Source organism: Dermacentor albipictus, chromosome 1 (genome assembly GCF_038994185.2).
Source record: "Dermacentor albipictus isolate Rhodes 1998 colony chromosome 1, USDA_Dalb.pri_finalv2, whole genome shotgun sequence".
NCBI classification, from domain to species: Eukaryota; Metazoa; Arthropoda; class Arachnida; order Ixodida; family Ixodidae; genus Dermacentor; species Dermacentor albipictus.
Window position 1 is genome coordinate 175249403 of NC_091821.1, and position 19475 is coordinate 175268877.

Consider the following 19475-nt stretch of genomic DNA (forward strand, 5'->3'; position numbering starts at 1 on the left):
AGCAAGGGAAATGTAAATGGAGCTGTGCTGCAGACTAGTAACAGATGGCTGGGAGATTGATGGTGCAAAGGAAAGAACACATAATGACGCAAACATTACACTATTTTAAATGAAATGAAGCAGATGTACCACAACCCCATTTTAAAGGGTATGCTCATGCCATCGTAATCACTATCTAATAATTGTCTTCCACTTTCATTCCTCTATTATTTCAATAAAAATATGAAGATAATTGTGAATATAGCACTCCCCTGTAATTAACTTTACGGTTTTTAAAAGGTAAATGTTTATTTCCCCATTACTTTCCTTAGCTTTATTGTTGTTGACTTCATATAATTGTGCATTTTACACTCTTTTTCCACCAGTGTTTCAATTATTGAAATATAGTTATGAAACTGCACTTTCAGAAGTCTGGCCATTTAACAGGTTTGCCTGAATGCCATACAGACCAAAATTATCATAGGTGAAGTTTTAGTTCATGGTTTGTTGATTCATTTTATTCAAATGCTTATCTTAGGCCCATGAAATGAAGATAAACATAGGTGAAGTTTTAGTTCATGGTTTGTTGATTCATTTTAGTCAAATGCTTATCTTAGACCCATTAAATGAAGATAAACAGGAAGAAAAATTGCACTGCTTCAAAACCAGACCATCTAACGAACATTTCTTGTCTGAATCTAATTACTGCAGGCCTTTCAAGGGCAAAATGTGAATCTGAATGGCAACAAATGGCACAATGGTAGCAACTAATAGTTCAAAAGCTGAACTATGCCTTGGCTGCTGATATGCGCTTCCTTGAAAATTTACTGCTTGGGTAAAGCAGAATACCGGCAACAATTTCCAGTGTGTACACCACCTTTTATTCTCTGTCATAATCACGCGAACAATGTGACCTTAGTGATGTAAACTGTGCATTTTATTAGCTACAAGCACCAATTTTATATGAGTAATTGTCTCACAGTGGAAGCTTGCTTCACACCTCGAAACAAGTGCAAATCTAAATTTCCTTTCTTCCATTTTGGTTCCCCTTTTCTTGTATTAAGAATAACAAGATTATCACCATTTTAGTCATTCTCTTTAATTAGTTCAACAGTTCAATTTAAAAAAAAAGCGTTGATTTGCCACACACTTTTCTGTTGGCTTCATATGATCGTACTGCACTATCAACAGTTGGTAAGGAGATGGCAGGCGCTAGGACAGGAGGGGGACTATTGCCACACCCTACATTCCTCTCTGACATGCGATCTTGCTTTCTACTCATGCCCCACCCTGTAGCCCACTGCCTCCTTCACCCTAACGCTGCGCTATCTGCCAGGAACTTCTGGTACCCTTGTGCTGTGTGTGAACAACAGCATGAACAATTGGCAGGGTCACCTCTGCATGCTCTACTCAAATCAATGCAGTACTTTAAGCTCATTTGGACAGCTCACAGATGGGCCATTGTAATGCCAAAACAGTAACATTCTTTCTCATGAGGATGCGGGCTAGGTCCCTTAGCAAAAAGATTAGAATTGTATTCAAGTTTATAATGACACCGGGAACAGCTCTTCACTTCAACCTGCTCGTTTTTTACCCGGTGTGGAGATCAGTGGCTGTAAATTTTAGCTTAAAGCTTTTCCCATGCAGCAGTAAAGAAACAATATGAAAACCATTACTTTCATAACACGTGAAAATCTACAGTAGCATCCATCCCCTTAAAGGGAATGATATATCATTTGACCACACACTGAAATTACGATGCAGATGAAATGCTTGAAACTAATAAGCATGTTGCTTCCTTAATAATATTTTGAAATCAGCACAGAAAGTTACACGAAATGAGAAGTGACACTGTAGCAGCCTGTTACATGCTGCAGGCTTTTGTAGAGGCTGCAATTGTAGTTTGACATTAATTTTTTTTGTGTGCCAAAACACCACTTATTCCCACTTTCTCAGTTTATGCAGTATGTTACCGTTACTGCTTTTGGTCATTTCATTAGTGTTGTCAATATCCATAAAAAGTATGAGAGTTCTCAGACAGAAAAAGTCTGTTTGAAATTTTTTGACCCTTTCCAATGTAAATGTGGGTTTAGGTACTATGAATTAGCCTTCTATTATATGGCAAGAAAGGGAATCTTAATAAATCAGTAGACAATTTTCTTCGGGGAACAAATAAAACATGTCCCTGCACTTCAACTTGTTGATTAATTAAGCCTCGCTCTGTGATCTGCTAGCCTCCTGGTTTGCTCAGATGGCAGAGAGACTGCCCCAAGAAGGCGTTAGCCCCTGGTTCGCACCACAGACCAGGGCAAATTTTTCTTGAGCTGCGAAGCTTTTTTTGTGAAAAAAACCATACGGGTTTCCTTTGTAGCTTCGTGCTACATACAGTTGGGTGGATACGAATTTTTCCTTTCATGAACCTTCAGCCATCTTGCAATCTTCTGCAGAACTGGTTTACAACAAATAAATGGATCACAGCAGAATGTCAAGTACTCGTCCAGCTTCAGTGGCAACTTATATGCAGACACCATTGCAATAGCTGTATCTGGCTGTGCATGACAACAGAAATGCTGCTTAGGATGCTACTACATGAGCTGAATATAATTAGATGTAATTTCTTTTTTCTGCTCATCACCTGTAAGAACTCACATGTTAAGTTTCCCTTGGAATGTTGCAATTTCTAGTCAAGCCAGAAACAAGCAAGATGAATGCAGATACAACATGCCACCAGTATGGCAACTGCTCTGAACTATCAATAGCATGGCTAGTGGAAATAAGCAGGTGATAACCAGCATCACATCAAACACAATCGTGCACATCCAACTCCTTCCGTCTTTGCTCTTGTGCGACAATAGATGGCAGAGGTATACATGGGAATTGCTTAATAATGCACCAAAGAACTGCAATGCACTTTTACCAGGTTAGAGTGGAACTGGCCCAAGTTTTTTGTCACATTGCTTGATGAGGTGTGATGGTAGGTCTGAGGAAGCACAGGTTCGGCATTTTGGGACACTTCTTCCTGTTGCCTGTGTGCCAGAAAGCTCTCAATGTTTGAGAAGCTGGCATGGCACTTGCCACATATGTGGACATCACCAGAGTCTCCTGATGTCAATGGCATGGTGACAAGTCCTGCTCCTGCAAGCATAATCATCCAGTTAAAAACAATGCTACACTAGTCATTTCATGCAGCAAGGCATTCATATATGCCCTGTTTAGGTGTACTATACACTTGCAGCACACAGATTGCACAAAAAGTAAACAGAATCTGCTGCCTTGAAATGTGAGTATAGTTCAGTTTATAAAGCTTTTCAGCAAATCTTTCATGTGACAACAATGTCAAGCAGCATGCGCACTTGGGCTAGGTGGTATGGTATTACGATAAGACAGACAATGAAATTACGACAATGAAACAGAAGAGGTCAGCGCTTACTTGCCATTGGGTTTATTTCTTTTAGAATGAAAGCACGTATCGAATACATACGCACGGAAATGCAAGTAATGAAAAGCAATTTATACAAAATCTACAAAGCCAGTTATAGCAAATTGGTCAACAGAATCTTCTACCGTGACATAACTACATTATTGCATCATGCACGTGCACAGTACAGAATAAACGTCATATCTACATTGAGTCAACATGGCAATAGCAGCTCTAAGTGATGGATGAGATAATCATCTTATCAATCTAGAGAAATATTTGATGGGAAGCTGCAGTGCACTTTAAGCTAAATCAACGACAAAAGAATTACTAATACACCTTGACTTTTTCTTCGTGTCGCTAGACAGGCCCTACTAGAATGTTACTGCAGAGGTATAGCATAATCGCTATCAAATCACTGAATACCTGTACTGACATAAGCGCATAGCATAACTCCTGTAACATAAAATGTGTCCCCTGAAATGCAGGGATAACGGAGTACGAATATGAAGAGCGACGATGAGTTCGTGATCCTGTCGAGCTTATTTACCTGATGTGTCAATCATGTTGTTTCAGCGCAACTTCCATGCAATGATCTGACAATCATGTTGCTTCAGAGAAGTATCAACGTATTGCCGCGCTTTTATGTCTCGGTGACTGCCAATTAAAACTCCCGGTTTTTGATGTGGGCAGGGCAACACCAAAGTCACAGGCTGCATCATATTTTCGTCGGCAGACTCCATCTGTAGAAGCGACGTGCGGTACTAAAGGCATATCTTCATCTGCAAAGAGCTTGAACTGCAAGCTTGACGAAAGGGCTACACAGCAACGTCGCTGCCAGACACTTCGCTCGTCTTTCGCTGGCCTCTTACACTACGCCCTATCAACTTTCCCTGCACTATCGTTGGATGGTCTGCAACGTAGCAAGCGGACCGAGGCAAATAGAAGCAAGCCAAGGAGGATGACAACCACGGGCTCCACGCTCCTCCACGGGGCCACAGGTGGGTAGACACAAGCATACAACACCTGCAACCACAGAACATCTATACCACGGCGCCTACAGAGCGCCTACAACCATTGTTTTCTACCACTCCATGGTTTGCTACAAACCATCCATATCACGTAATCTCTCAGCGCATGCGGGCTTGCGAGAAACTCTATGCTTGCGCGCTTGCGGCTCTGCTGGACGCGCGGTTTTGGTTTCGGAAATCCGCACTTTGCCACTTTAGTACAGTGAACTAGAAAGCACTAGCGGGCGCTAGCCGCAGTACAGCCTCCTTTATGGCCGCACGAACATATATGCGTGCCGGATAGAGGAGATCGTGATCGCTATACAGTGAGCTACGAGGGACGGCGTAACGGAGGGCTCCGGATTAATTTTGTTCGCTAGCTCCTTCCATGACACGTATAAGCCAGACTAGGCCATGCCACGCCAGGTCATCTGGCCACGACGTGAAAATTAGCAGACGTTCATATTAACCGTCGAAACAGTACATGGAGCAGTACAAACGTTCTTTCGCCCATTTCCAAAGCGAAAGACGGAAGCGCGGCGAAAAGTGAACCGGAGTGACGGGAACTCTGTATTGCCCGCCTAGTCAGCAATGACATCAGTGCAGTGGAGTCAATTGTCAAATGTAAGTAAGACAAGTGTGCACCATATCGAACGACGTTACGTAGCCATAGGTTTTATTGCCTTCACACGCAGCAGTTGTCTCTGTGTGCCTGTATCAGTCCCGTCCGACGTGTCGGTCGTGTTTATAACCATTCTAACAGCTGTTGGAAGTTATTGAAACGCGAAGCATGGTTTAAGACCAGTAATCAGACGCTCTGGTAGAGCGCATGCACAAGCATACGCACTCTTGTTGACCGCATATGACTGTTTTAATAGCTCATGAATTATGAAAGGAAACTCTCGGTCGTATAACGGGAAATTTTCCATGTGTAATCAAGTCATGGTACAATTAGCGTGCCTTTTTTCTGTAAAACAAAAGTTATCGATCCGAACTCGTTAAATGATCGGTAGTACGGGGGTTTGTTTCACAAGTTGTGCTTGGCCCCGCCGTCTGCTATAGCTCTGAGGCACGTACCATATAGAGCTTAGTCATCTTATGGGCGACACTGCCACATTTTCTTAAGACAGTGTTTGCTATTTCGTTCAGGTCAAACGCAAATACAGTGCGTGAAGCACTGGACTGTGTTATCAATAACGGTAAACCCTAAGCGCACGCTTGGATGCCTGCAGCTAGCTTGCGAAGGTCTGCCTGACATATGACGTTTAAGATGAACGCCGCATGTGTGAGGTAAGGCTATCTACGTGACTTGCAATAAATGTTCTCGAGGATGCCTGTGATCTTCTGACTTGCAGGTTGCATTTTTGTTTCGTTGGCTGTCTGGTATTTAATGTATACTCTCAGTGTATAAACAGACAGACCCGGCCACTTAGGAACTTATAGCCTACGTCCACATCAGTGATAACGATCATGTTGGAGGCTGATAAATAATAATATTTCAAACAAAAATTAAGTGCTGTTGATCATGTGTGTAGCCTGTTCTCGTATTATGTGTTACTGCATGAGTGCCTCACACAGTGCTTGCAGAGTAACAAAATGGGCAAAATATTACAAGTATAGACGTGTGCAAATATTCATAACTGTTTGACAACATATTGAGCATTTTCTTGTTTGGTCTTTCAGTTGAATAGCTGGCATTAAAAGTTCCGAATACCTTCCATATGTCTGACGTTGGTGTAGTAGGGCCTAAAAAACAAAGCGAAAACAAAAGAGAGTTCGTGTGTAGCAGATTACAAATGAAAGTAACCACTGCATGTGTTCCCCAAAACTCTTACTTGGTAAAAGCTGCCACTTTGGCTTGAAGCAGCAATGCACAGGACACTGTTGTCGTATTGTTTGCTACTGGCTTCGAACATGTTGGCAATGCTGAGAACACAATCTGATGCAAGTGCAAAAGCCCTGCAGCACTAAAGAAGTGTGCTTCATTTCTGCAGAAAGTTCTGATTGCGGGAAGAGGCAGGTCAGTGAATACTTATTTGTGCAGAAAAGGTTATAACTGCTTACAGCCAAATAAAATTTTAAAAATATCAGTTCAATAATGCTGTATAGGTTAAACTTTGTTGCTGGCCAGCAGTTGAAATGGCTCAGTAATGATTCTCTTCCTAGTTCTATTCACGAAAAGATAACATGATGACATGTGCTTCAGTAAGGTTGCACATGCAGTTATACAAGCTTAAATTTAACATGCCTGTTAAGTTGCGAAAGGTTAGTTTTTAAGGCTCTAGGCCATTCTGTGCTCAGATATGGTATTTCAGTTTTTAGTTCCTGCTCACAAACGAAAGTAGATCGAGTGGATAAGCTATCGTATAGGATAGTTGCGAGCATACTGTATGGTACTGCTTATGATTGTTCAGACAATGACGTAAGAAGTAATATTGCAGGTGTTGAGTCCTTTTCGGATCTGTTTGTACAAGTGATACTTCTCCGTAATATTTTTTCGAATCGCCAGAAAATAATACAGAGTAAACCTAAAATGCTAAGAAAAACATACCATTATCAATTACTGCGTATATATACAAACTATGGTAAAATTAAGTGTCGAGAATATTACGTTCCTTTTTATTTTAACCAGTTGCCAAAAGAAATAATTCCACAGCATTCCCCAAAAGAAGCCAAACAACAAATTAACGCATGGTTACTTCATCCTCAAAATACTTGACAGGTATTGTGGGCTTATGTTTTTTTAAACAGTTCCTATCATTATTTGCACTATTGTCTTGTAAACAAAAAGATCGTGATCTTTTTTATATATGTATTTTTTTACCTTTTCAAATGAATAGCCGTAAATTTTATTTTTTCAAATTAGTTTTTTTTTTCTCATGCTGCTAACGCAGTAAAATATTCCTGTTCAGTGTTCTCGTCAAACTGTTGCGATATTTAGCATATACGTCATACTTCTTTTGCTAGCAGCGAGCTAGCACCTCATGTCTGCAGTAACCCGCCCACAAGCAACTTGCGCTTATGCGGGCATGATATGTGTAATAAGTTGTGAGCTGCTGAAATAAAGATGTATGTATGTATGTATGTATGTATGTATGTATGTATGTATGTATGTATGTATGTATGTATGTATGTATGTATGTATGTATGTATGTATGTGCGTATGTACGTACGTACGTGTGTGTGTGTGTGTGTGTGTGTGTGTGCGCGCGCACCCACATGCATGCAAGCTTAGCACTCTTTCCCAACTGATCTCAAACCATGTAGCAGCCACTAGATGTTTCAGGTGTAGTCTCAAGTATCTGCTTGACCATGACTATGATTCAGTCTGTACATTGTCGGAAAAATGTTTATAAAATTATTCAATTTGATGACATCATTGTAAGAGGGATATTTAATTACTGTTTGCTCACTCCTAGGTGCAGGTGAAAAACTCAAGCGGTAGATCTGTTAGACCAGGGGAGGTATTCTGTAAGAGTCCACATAGTGCACATGTCCATTTCATCTGCTGCTGAAGTGTTGATTGGCTGCGGCACCTCACTGCTGCAGATGCGCAGCCCAGCCCAGTCAATCAGAACATCAACAGCAGACGAAATGGACGTGTCTACTAGGTGGACTCTTGCAGAATACCTCCTGTGCTCATCAGCTGTTGGGGCGTTGCAGGCTGGAGCAGATGTGCATGTAACTTATGTGATGACTTTCTGGTCTGCAGTACGCGATACTTGACTAAGCTAGGTGTGGGCAATCACAAAGTTATGATAAACGTTGTAACAAACTCAGCATAGTGTATGCAATCCTCTGTACTTTTTACTATGTACCACATAAATGGTTGTGTAGTGTGAATCCTTGTCACTTTAAGTTTGCCATATATGCTTTCAGCTCATATGTTTAGTCGGAGCCCTCTCTTTGGCTTCTATATATTTAGCATTGCTGCAAGTGACAGAGAAGATCATGACACTTGTGGAGGAAAATATTAGATGCATGTCCAGGCTTTGAGCAGTTTGCCTTGCTTGTACTTGCCATGACAGTATATGACACCATTATGTTGTTTTGCTAAAACCATACTTTTAAGCTATTAGCAGGTCATATAATGACACACCATTACATAAAAGAATTATTTAAATATGCTGAAATAGAAAAGTGTGTCCTAAAAATCACTTGTGTCATAATGGCATTTTATATTTTCATAGTGTACATCTCTGCTGAAATATTTAAGAGGTCTAGGAAAATGAGAGTGAAGGAAATGGATCATCATCATCAGTCTATTTTATTTCCACTACAGGACGAAGGCCTCTCCTTGTGATTGCCAATTACCCCTGTCCTGCGCCAACGATTCCAACTAGCACCCGCGAATTTCCTAATTTCATTGCCCCACCTAGTCTTCTGCTGTCCTCGGTGCTCAAATGCGCTTCCCTTCTCTTGGCACCCATTCTATAACGCTAATGGTACACTGGTTATCTAACCTACGCATTACATGACCTGCCCAGCTCCATTTCTTTCTCTTAATGCCAATTAGGATATCTACTATACCCGTTTGCCCACCGATCCAAACGGCTCTTTTTCTGTCTCTTAACGTTAGGCCTAGCATTCTTCGTTCCAATGCTCTTTACATGGTCCTTAACTTGTTCTTAAGCTTCTTTGTCAGTCTCGAAGTTTCTGCCCCATATGTCAGCACCGGTAAAATGCACTGATTGTACACCTTCCTTTTCAAGGGTAATGGTAAGCTTCCAGTCAGGAGCTGACAATGTCTGCCGTATGCGCTCCAACCCCTTTTTATTCTTCTGTGAATTTCCTTTTCATGATCAGGATTTTCTTTGAATAATTGACTTAGGTAAACATACTCCTTCATAGACTCTAGAGGCTGACTGGCGATCCTTGCCATCTTTGTTCCTTTGCCAGGCTATTAATCATTATTTTTGTCTTCTGCATATTAAGCTTCAACCCCACTCTTACACTCTCTCTGTTAAGGTCCTCAATCATTTGTTGTAACTCGTCTCCAGTATTGCTGAACAGGACAATGTCATCTGCAAACCGTAAGTTGCTGAGATATTTGCCGTTGATGCTTACTCCTAAGCCTTCCCAGTTTAATAGCTTGAATACTTCTTCCAATCACATAGTGAATAGCATTGGAAAGATTATGTCCCCTTGTTTGACCCCTTTCTTTAGATATGTTCCTACTTTTCTTGTGGAGAATTAAGGTAGCTGTGGAATCTCTGTAGATATTTTCGAAGATATTGATGTAAGCGGCCTGTGCTCCTTGATTATGTAATGCCTCTATGACTGCTGGTATCTCTACTGAATCAAATGCCTTTTCGTAATCTATGAAAGCCATATAGAGAGGCTGATTGTACTCTGCGGATTTCTCGATTACCTGATTGATGACATGGATGCTATCCATTGCAGAGTATCCCTTCCTGAAGCCAGCTTGTTCCCTTGGTTGACTGAAGTCCAGTGTTGCCCTTATTCTATTGGAAATTATCTTGATGAATATTTTATATAATACTGGGAGTAAGCTAATGGGCCTATAATTTTTCAATTCTTTAGTGTCTCCCTTTTTGTGAATTAGTATAATGTTTGCATACTTCCAGTTCTCTGGGACCCTTGAAGTTGATATGCACCATATATTTTTGTAGTTGTTAGCGATTATTATTTATATGTTCATTAGGTATTGCTTATAACATACTGCACCTGAACACACATACAAAAGAGGTTTGTTTTTGTGCCCACTGTATGTTTTGACAATTTATGGTTGCATTTTATATGTCACGGTGAAGCACAGAAAGATGGGGTGTTTACTGAGGCTGTTGCTGACTTTCAGCTGCTCTTGCAGGCCAAGCTTCAAGCCAGAAAAACATGACAAGTGTAACCTTTGCTGGCCTGTTTGGGGCCGTGCAGTCTCTGAACGAGACTGTGTTCATGGCTTCAATCAGCCAATGGCTCTCATGGGGTGCATCGGCAGCCATAATTTTTGGTGGAGTTGTTCCTTACATTCCACAATACCGAGAGATCAAGAAGACCAGAAATGCAGATGGCTTTTCAACGTGGGTCTGTTTGGCGTTGCTGGTGGCCAACACATTAAGGATACTCTTTTGGTGAGCATTGTTCCATTTGAGCATGTCTTGTTGAGACATTTTGTATGTTTTGAATGTTAGCTAGCTATAATGCATTGCTCTAAAAAAATGTCGCCATCACTAAGTATGAGTTCTGTTGTTGGCACAGGGTATGTCTCTTTGCAAGCCCTCTGAGCACTAAATATTTTTTTTTCATATCTATTAATGTAGCTATATGCCTTCGCTAACTGTTTATTTCCTATTCCTTGTCAGCTGTGTTTGATTGTCTTTCTGACTTTTTTTTTCAGACTGCTGCAAAGATAAGCAGTCTATAAAAAAAAAATTTTTTTCTAGCGCTATAGTAAAGACATTAGACAAGCCTAAGCTCCTCTTTCCCCTTATTTTTCATTCCTTTAAGATACTGCAAGATATGTGTTCAAGTCCAAAATTTGTAAAAAAATATTTCAATTGAGAAGCAATTGTGTTTGGTACCCCGATGCTGCACACGCACATTGGCAAATTTTCACTTGCTGCGTGCTTCTGCACGCCATTACTAGATGGCGAGAGCTGTGCATTGACCTCTGATGCAGTGGTAAATCCAGGGAGCCGGAGCACACTCAAGTCAAGGCTGTGCCGCCACCATTTTGACGAAAATGTTCGGTCCTGTGTAAGGGCCACACCTCGCCAAAATTGTGAAAAAAAGTGCGGCCCCTGCACGAGTCTATACAATAAACATTGTGTCTGTCAAAAAAAAAGTTAATGTACAAGCAAGCGGCATTGGCTTTTGCAAACCATGTCTGCAAAACATAGACGTGTTAGTCTTGTTACAGGTGTAAAAGGCAGTTGCCCTGTATGAACATGGATTCTTGTATTGTAGAATGTTCCCTTACTCAACACTGCACTCAAGAAGGTGGAGGGCAGTGCTGTCTCTCGACCAAGTGGTTATTGCACTTGAGTGACCCTCCACTGTGTTTCTTGAGGGAAAAGGTTGTAATGAGACGTGCTTCCAGCATCTAAGCAAATTCACTAGAGTGAAGGTGGGTTTCTGAAGCAAATACCCGTTATAAAAATCGCCAAGGAATATTATTGAAGCACAATGTCTTCTTCAGTTGAGGAACAGCACTGTGCTCTTCACTTTGTGGAGTCAAGGAAGAGCTTGGAGTTTGTGCCCGTTTTTGAACGTGGTGGCGAGTCTCCCTCAATAGCTTCACTGGCGGCATGGTGAGCAAGGTGAAAGCGACCAAGTACTAATGAGGGGCTGAAGCAAAGAAAAAAAAGCTATAGATTTGGCTCAGGTTCAGTGTTCTGCAATTTTGTTCTGGTTCGCAGAAATAAAGAGTAATAGTTTGTAAACTGGTTTGTAACACCAAACCGGTTTGTGAATCGGTTCAGTGTAGGGTGTTTTGTTCTCTGCCTCCCAAGCAGTGGTTGGCAGGTGACACATTGCTTACATGTGCAAATTTGTCAGGAGGATGTTGAGGTAAACTTCTCTGGCATGTGAATAATGAAGCAAAGAAATTTAATGATACGCAGGTACAGCAGGCATGCACAAAACCGGCGCCACTAGAGCGCACAGCACCCAGTGGAGTGCCTCAATACATCCATCCTTTTACTCCCCCTTTCCAATGTTTGTTATTATCATCTATAATGAGTATGTCCAACCTGTACAAGATTAAATCAAATGTCTTATGAGATGTATAAGCACATGGAATTAGGCATAAAAAGGCTCATGATAATAGCTAAGTCATTGTGCAAATTTTTCTTCATAAATTACACATTGCAATTTGAAGTGATTGCCAGCGGTTGAATAAAGAATGTATCTGGAGCCAACGTATCGACAAGGGGACTTGTCTTTGTCAGGGCCTTCATCACATACTACTTGTTTTCCTTGCTCTGTCAATGACAAGTCCCCTTGTCAAAATGTTGTCTGCAGGCTGAGTGTTACCTTGCTCGCCCACTGTTGACTTCAAGTCTGCATATTCATGTGTGCGTTGACCTTGTTTATATTGCAATTTATGTAGGCAATATAACAGTGAGTACATAAAAAAAATGGAAGGATGATAACGCAAGCAGCACATGCGCAGGCATGACAGGTGACAAATCGAAGAAAAATGTAAACTATTCTTGAACATGCAGGATAATGCCTTATTTTCTATGCATTGCAGTGTCCAGAAAATACTTAATGAGCATGCAATGTAGTCACCTGCTGCAGAGATGAAAGTACCTCACTGCAGATTAAACTTTATCTGGAATGATCTCAAAGAGTTAAAAAAGCAAACAGTATAGAAAATGTTTTTTACTTGTGCAGGATAAAACTCTACTCAGTCTTTGCTGATGCTGTGTAGCATGTAAGCAAAGGCTGCTTGCATTCTGTTGTAGGAAATAGTGCTGGCCACTGTGTACTATAGAGGTCCAGTTGCTGCCCCTCTGTAGCACAACTAGAGCAGTGCTCTGATTGTTTTAGGCTTGTAGCGCAGCTCGGAAGAGCAAAAAAGGAATAAGGTAGGGGTAATCAAAGGGAACGGGAAACAGAGTGAGCGCTCTTCCGAGCTGCGCTACAAGCCTAAAACAGTCATGACATACCAACTCGCCCAAACTGCCACGCTAGTGCTCTGATATCGACATTTGCTGTCAGTTCTGCTGAATTCCAGCATCAAATGTAGCCACATGAAAGCATCATTATTTATGCTCAGTCCAGGCAGCATGTGCCATTCTTGCTAGAGTAGGGCAGACCATGCTCCCAGAAAAATGAGAGGGGAAGGGTGTAGGTAAGCACCCAGCAGGAATGGTAACTAAACCGAACAAACTCTGCTCTCAGCATTGATCTTGCTCACTTCTCATGGCAACACTATTGCTGTAGGATCTGGCCATGTCTGGCCTTGGTCACAAGGGTGAAAAGAATTTCTTCCACTATGTGCATGTGCCCTCGCTGCTCTGCCGAGGCATGACCTGCCCAGCTCCATTTTTTTCTCTTAATGCCAATTAGGATATCTGCTATACCCGTTTGCCCTCTGATCCAAACTGCTATCTCCAATCCAATCGCATGCTGCCGAGGCATGAAGAGTGGATGCAGTTTTAAGAGGACAAAAATAAGAAGCAGGGGAGAAATAGGGAGGTATCCATGTTATCGTGCCATGTTATTATCATGAACAAATATAGCAAATGACAATGTGTTGGTCTTCACCTCGTGACTTGCTACAACATTGTAAGCAAGCAAAATGGCAGCCTTGTGTGGGTGGGCAATCTTAAAACACATGTACACAGTGTCCATGTGATGGCGGCTGCTAGCAGTAGGCATAGTTTGTGTGAAAGTTTTACTCTCATCGTGATGTCTAACTGCATAGGCCAGTATTTTTGATCCTGCAATTATTGGTTGAGTTTCTTCTGGGAACTTGTGAAGTAATTTTACTTTTGAAATAGAGAGACTTAGAACACTAAAATTGTTGACAAAATTTTTTGCTGCAAGTACAACTTTATTACATTGATGCGTGGCTGTGTATGCCAAATTCATGCTCGAAAGGGTACACTATGTCTTCAGTGCTAATGAGAAGGGAGCATGAAGCTTCCTTTAAGGATCCCTTCCCATCACGCTTCTTTTGGCATTTTGGTGGGAAGTGAGGGAGCTGTGAAAATCAGCCTAGGAATTGACGTCTCTCTAGCTGTGCCCTGTGATAGTAGAACATAGAATTAAGTTTTTGCTGCCATTTTCATTTTTTCTTGTTACAGTGCTTTTGCTTATTTTCGAAAAAAGAAAATACTTGGTCATCTTAATTTCAGTGCTTTTGTTACCTGTAACATTCAACATTATGTGCATTTTACACCCATTTTACAGGTTTGGACGTCCTTTCGAGCTTCCACTGTTGGTCCAGAGTGTTGTTATGTCAGCATGTATGTTCCTCATGCTCCAACTTTGTGTAAAGACACACAACCTTAGCACCATTGTGCCTCAACCAAAGCAGAGATTTACAGGTGATTTAATTTTCTTTCTCCCTCTAGCTTTGTTCTTCATCTTCAGTTCTCTTTCTCTCTCTCGCTTTCCTTTATTGCTACTGCATAGTGGAAACTTCTGCTAAAACCTGTTTTGGTGATAACCAAACCTCAATTACAGAAACACTATTTTGCGACACATAAAAAAAAAAAAAATCAGACCAGTAGGATCTTGTGCATGATAGATAACATTATTTTTCATGAAGCAGTGATAGTATAGATATTCAAAATACACCACTGTGAAAAGTCCAGTGCAAAAAAAAATTGTGGATGATTACAGGACGGGCATTATCCTTTTATCTGACATTTCTTCATGGTTGTCTTCTCATGCTGCTGTGTCTCTGTGAAGAATGAAACTATGACTAGCCCAGCAGGGAATTATATTAAAGTAGTGCAGCAGCTTAAGTTCATTGCATGGACCACAAGAGTTTGACCAGGATGAAAGGTATCAGTAAACTCCTCCAATGAGCGTTGGCGATTAGTCATAGTTCTATGAAATAGTATGTTTATCCTGTTAAACGCATTTGGGAAAGTGAACTGTAGTGTACACATAAAGAAAGATTAACCCTTTGAGGGCTGAATATATTATTATGTGAAATGCGTCCCTCCAGGGCCAATATTTTTGTTGTAGATTTCAGGTCCTCGGAATGACTTACTTAAAAAAAAAAGGTTACAAAAATGTTTTAGTTGACATTGAAGTGCCATAAAATTTGTTATGTTACAATATCTGGTTTATTTTTGGATATATAGATACACCATAATTACTTCTGTGCAAATATAGCAAAATTCACAAACCAAATTTTATCTTTCAAATAGCTTTGAAAGAACCAGCCGATGCGGCCATAGCAAAATTGAGGCATGCCATGTGTGCACCCACAAGTAAACTCAGCAGTTCTGTGGCTGTCAGAAGTACTAAGCGAATGAGCTACTTGCAGTAATTGTTTGTTGTATCCAACGCCTGCTCTATTTTTTCAATGCCAGTGAAATCGCTCGCTTCCCAATGGGAGCTGTTGGTGTGCCTTAGTTCAGTGAGTTGGCGGGATGCGATGCTACCCAGATGGTATGACTGCTTGTGTCACTTGTGTGTCCGAACTCGCGGCATTGCTGTTCCACTGGAGTAGCGGTAGATGCTTCGTCCCTGTGTCTGTCAGGTTATCATGCGTCTGCCAGTCTTCCTTCGACTTCCGTAGTGAGGCGCCAGCCAGATGGTACTCTCCCCCACGACCGTAAAGTAGGCGCGAATGCTAGCCAACGAGAGAGAGTAGAAAAGGAGGTTAGGGAGAGGGTGGTGAACGGTTGGATCAGCCGCATCTGGCTGGCATTGAAAAAAATAGAGGAGGTGCTGGTTGTATCACTAAACGAGATACAAACAGCTATCACACATCTTGCAAAAAAAAAAAAAAAGTTTGTGTACGGTGGCACCTTGTGTTTGCGAGTGCCTGCCTGTACACAGTATAACTGCAAGCCTGGGGGAGAACCATGCAGACGAGCATCTCACAGTAACAATTTGAAAGATTACAAATTGGATATAGTAAATCGATTTTTAAGACACCCCATGATTTGAAACAGAATGCATGATAATACTAAATCTGGGGTCTTATAACGTAAAAGTATTCCAATATGTTTTTATTCCAATCTCCTGACGTCAAGTTTGCATTACCGCCGACGCAAGCATTGGGCGGTGACCCACAACATTGCCTGAACAGCCCAATCAAATGCCCCCCTAGTTCATAGGAGGTCACTTTTCCTTGCTTTCAAAATTAATAACATTGCCTACATTGAGCGGTTTTTCATTTGTAATTGGTTGCCAGGAGGTGAGATGAGCATGCTCAAGTGGAGATTGTTTCGTTGGGGCCGAGCCAGTACACTGAATATAGATAACTGATTGAGGGGAGTGATGCCGGCGTGTGCGATTGATCTGCTTTCCCTTAGCTTGTGGTGGCTGGTTGAAAATTGCAGCGGTGTGCAATGGAAGGTTAAGAATGCCGCTAAAACAGATCCTCAGCAAAAAAGAGTTGGCAGAGCGAGGTCATAAACAGGCTGAAAGTGCTCAAAAACGTTACACAGCCACGCAAAAAGTTTTATTCATGCGCAAATAACTCCATGTTCTCCGGCAAGTGCGAGTAGCCAGTGCCTGAGTGATGGGTGGCAGCCATCTTTTATTCCTTTTGGAACAGGCCAGCCTGCGGCTATTCAGAAAAAAATTATGTTTTATTCCGCATATTAATGCATCTCTAATGTGTACACGTCACTTTGACGCGGTGAGTTTTTGCGATTTTGTGACATCGCACGACAGGCAGGTGAAGTGGGTGCAGCCCGAACGCTTTTGACCAATAGCAGAGGGCTAATGGCAAATAGGCATTGAATCAGAAATAAGAAATAACCATTTTTCTTTTGCTCGTTCCAGTCATGCATAATCAGTGTGCACACACCATATTAGATGAGGAGCTATCACGGTTTTCGTGACGTCGCCTGAGAGACAGGCGAAGTGGAAGTGGTCCAAAAATGTTTTTGACCGATCGCGGACAGCTGATTGCAAAATTGGAATAAAAAAAGTTTGGAATAGCTTTACGTTATAGCACCCCTGAAGCACAGGCATGAGCACATGGCATTAAACTAGACGAAGCGTTAATACTCGTAGGCCACCATAGTGTAGAGCAAAAAAGCAGATTTGGTGGAAGCTGGGAGATGGCAACACAATAACATTTTTTTTTTGCAATTCATGGAAGGCAGCAGCACATCCTGTCATGTCTGGCATCCAAGAACTGGGCGGCGTAGACGTAGCGTCGAAAGAACGTTTATTCCTGCTACTTGGCAGGCAGCCAACAGGTTACATACTGCGCGCGGTGGGCCCGTGCGAGCGGTCTTTTAAAGCCAGCACGGGCTACCCGATAAGAGATAGCCGGGCAGAGAGCATGTGCAGACAGCACGCGATAACACGCGTGCTTGGTTTCGCGCGCACACAACATCTCCTTCCTCCTAATGAGCACAAAGTCCTTTTGCCACATTATACAATGCAACTAATGCTATGGCTGATATCTGTCAGGAGGTCGCCGGTCCCTCTGTGGATAGCGTCGCTCCCCTGGAGGGTCGGTCGTTGCCGCAGGGGCCGCAGCTGGAAATGGCTCGTTGGCGCTCTCAGGATCCCTGAAATCTGGAATAAAATCTTCCGTGATGCTCTGCTTTGAGCTGTCGATGCTGAGCAGTAGCTGGTCTTGATGACGACGCCAAATGAGCACCCCATGATTCGTTCTAACGCGAACCTTGTATGAAACGGGGCCAGACTGCTGAATGATAGTGCCAGGGACCCATTTCTCAGGACCTCTGTAATTCCTCACGAGGACCTCATCATTGATGTTGAAAAGTCGCTCACGTGCCTTGCGTCGCACCATATCGGAGAGCTGTTGCTGAGCCACTCTTCCCCCGACAGAAGGCTTGACTGCGTCGAGTCTCGTGCGCAGTCGTCTACCTATGAAAAGGTTTGCTGGAGTTTCTCTTGTAGTCGCATGCGGCGTGTTGCGGTACGTCACCAGGAACGTCTGTAAGGTTGCCTGCAAGGAGTCTTGGGGTCGTCCTTTCCGCAACGCAGATTTCATTGTCTGTACAAATCTCTCCGCAAGGCCATTCGTGCTTGGATGGTACGCTGCACTCACGATATGACGACCACCGAAGCCTTTGACGAAGCTCTTGAATTCTTCGGAAACGAACTGTGGTCCGTTGTCGGTCACGATGGTCTCGGGTACGCCAAAACGCGAGAACAGGTCTTGGAGACACTGAATTGTGTGGTACGCCGTAGTCCTCTGCATGACATAAACTTCCGGCCATTTTGAGTGTGCGTCCACAGCAACAAGGAACATTTTGTCTTTCATGGGTCCAGCAAAATCCAAGTGAACTCTTTGCCACGGCGAAGTCGGCCATGACCATGGATGAAGCGGAGCCGGTGCTGGTTCGTTCCGTCGCTGTTGACACTCTTCACATTTCTTCACGTGTTGCTCTAGGTCCGCGTCGATACCAGGCCACCAGACGTAGCTCCTCGCGAGTTCTTTGCATCTTACGATACCGGGATGACCCTGATGAAGTTCCTCAAGCAAGAAGGCTCGGTGTTTTGAAGGCACAACTACTCTCATGCCGTACATTAAACACCCTTGATGAACTGTGAGCTCCAAACGCTTGTCGAAGAAATGTTTCAACTCCTTCTCAGCGACATGCGACGGCCAGCCAGCACTTGTGAAGTTCAGTACCTTGCTTAGTAATGGATCACGCCTCGTTTCACGAGCGATGTCTTGGCCTGTGACAGGCAGCGTTTCCAAACGAAGCGAATAAAAAATTTCGCTTTCTTCTTCTGATTGCTTTTCGCTGCTGTCGAGCGGCAAGCGCGATAAACAGTCTGCTTCCGCATTATCGGAAGATTTCTTGAATTCAAGAGCATAGTTGTAGGCTGACAGCGTCAGCGCCCAACGCTGCATGCGGGCAGCTGCCATCGCGGGAATGCCTGTTTTCGGGCCGAGAATTGTTTGCAGTGGTTTATGGTCAGTCACAAGCGTGAAGAACCTACCGTAGACGTAGAAGTGAAACTTCTTTACGCCGAATACGAGGGCAAGGGCTTCTTTCTCGATCTGACTGTAGTTCTTTTCGGCACTTGACAAGGTGCGGGATGCGTAGGCAACCGGTCGAACTGATCCATTTATCATTTTCTGCGAAAGAACTGCGCCTATACCGTACTGAGATGCGTCGCAGGCAAGTTGAAGCGGTCGCTTCGGATCATAATGGGCAAGAACTGGAGGGGAAGCCATAGCTGCTTTTATCTCCGTGAAAGCAAGCTGGCATGACGCATCCCACGTCCACTCCGTTGTTTGCTTTAGCAGCCTGTACAACGGCTGTGCCAAAGTCGAGAGACGCTGAACAAACTTGCCGTAATAATTGACCATCCCAAGGAATGACTGCAGTTGCTGCTTGTCTTTTGGAGCAGGCGCATTTAGTAGTGCCAGTACCTTTTCAGGCGATGCGCAAACACCCTCGGCATTGATGACG

General features: G+C 42.7%; 2 protein-coding genes across 4 annotated transcripts in view; one reads left to right on the forward strand and one right to left on the reverse strand.

Annotated features, from left to right (window-relative positions):
• LOC135897774 (zinc finger protein 64-like) overlaps positions 1 to 4484 on the reverse strand; it is a 50336-nt gene extending 45852 nt beyond the window's left edge. Inside the window, exons 1-2 of the mRNA XM_065426482.1 lie at positions 3948 to 4484; positions 2897 to 3114 (exon numbers count right to left, since the gene is read on the reverse strand). Coding sequence (XP_065282554.1) covers positions 2897 to 3114; positions 3948 to 3963 — 234 coding nt within the window. The 5' untranslated portion in view covers positions 3964 to 4484. The remainder of the gene's footprint in view (positions 1 to 2896; positions 3115 to 3947) is intronic.
• A 387-nt stretch (positions 4485 to 4871) lies between these two features.
• The window catches only part of LOC135897775 (solute carrier family 66 member 2), a 61071-nt gene continuing 46467 nt past the window's right edge, over positions 4872 to 19475 (forward strand). Inside the window, exons 1-3 of one of the 3 annotated variants that reach the window (XM_065426483.2) lie at positions 4872 to 5031; positions 10226 to 10499; positions 14290 to 14426. In XM_065426483.2, the coding sequence (XP_065282555.1) occupies positions 10261 to 10499; positions 14290 to 14426 (376 nt within the window). In that variant the 5' untranslated portion in view covers positions 4872 to 5031; positions 10226 to 10260. The remainder of the gene's footprint in view (positions 5032 to 10225; positions 10500 to 14289; positions 14427 to 19475) is intronic. The other 2 variants (XM_065426484.2, XM_065426485.2) reach the window with 2 other exon arrangements.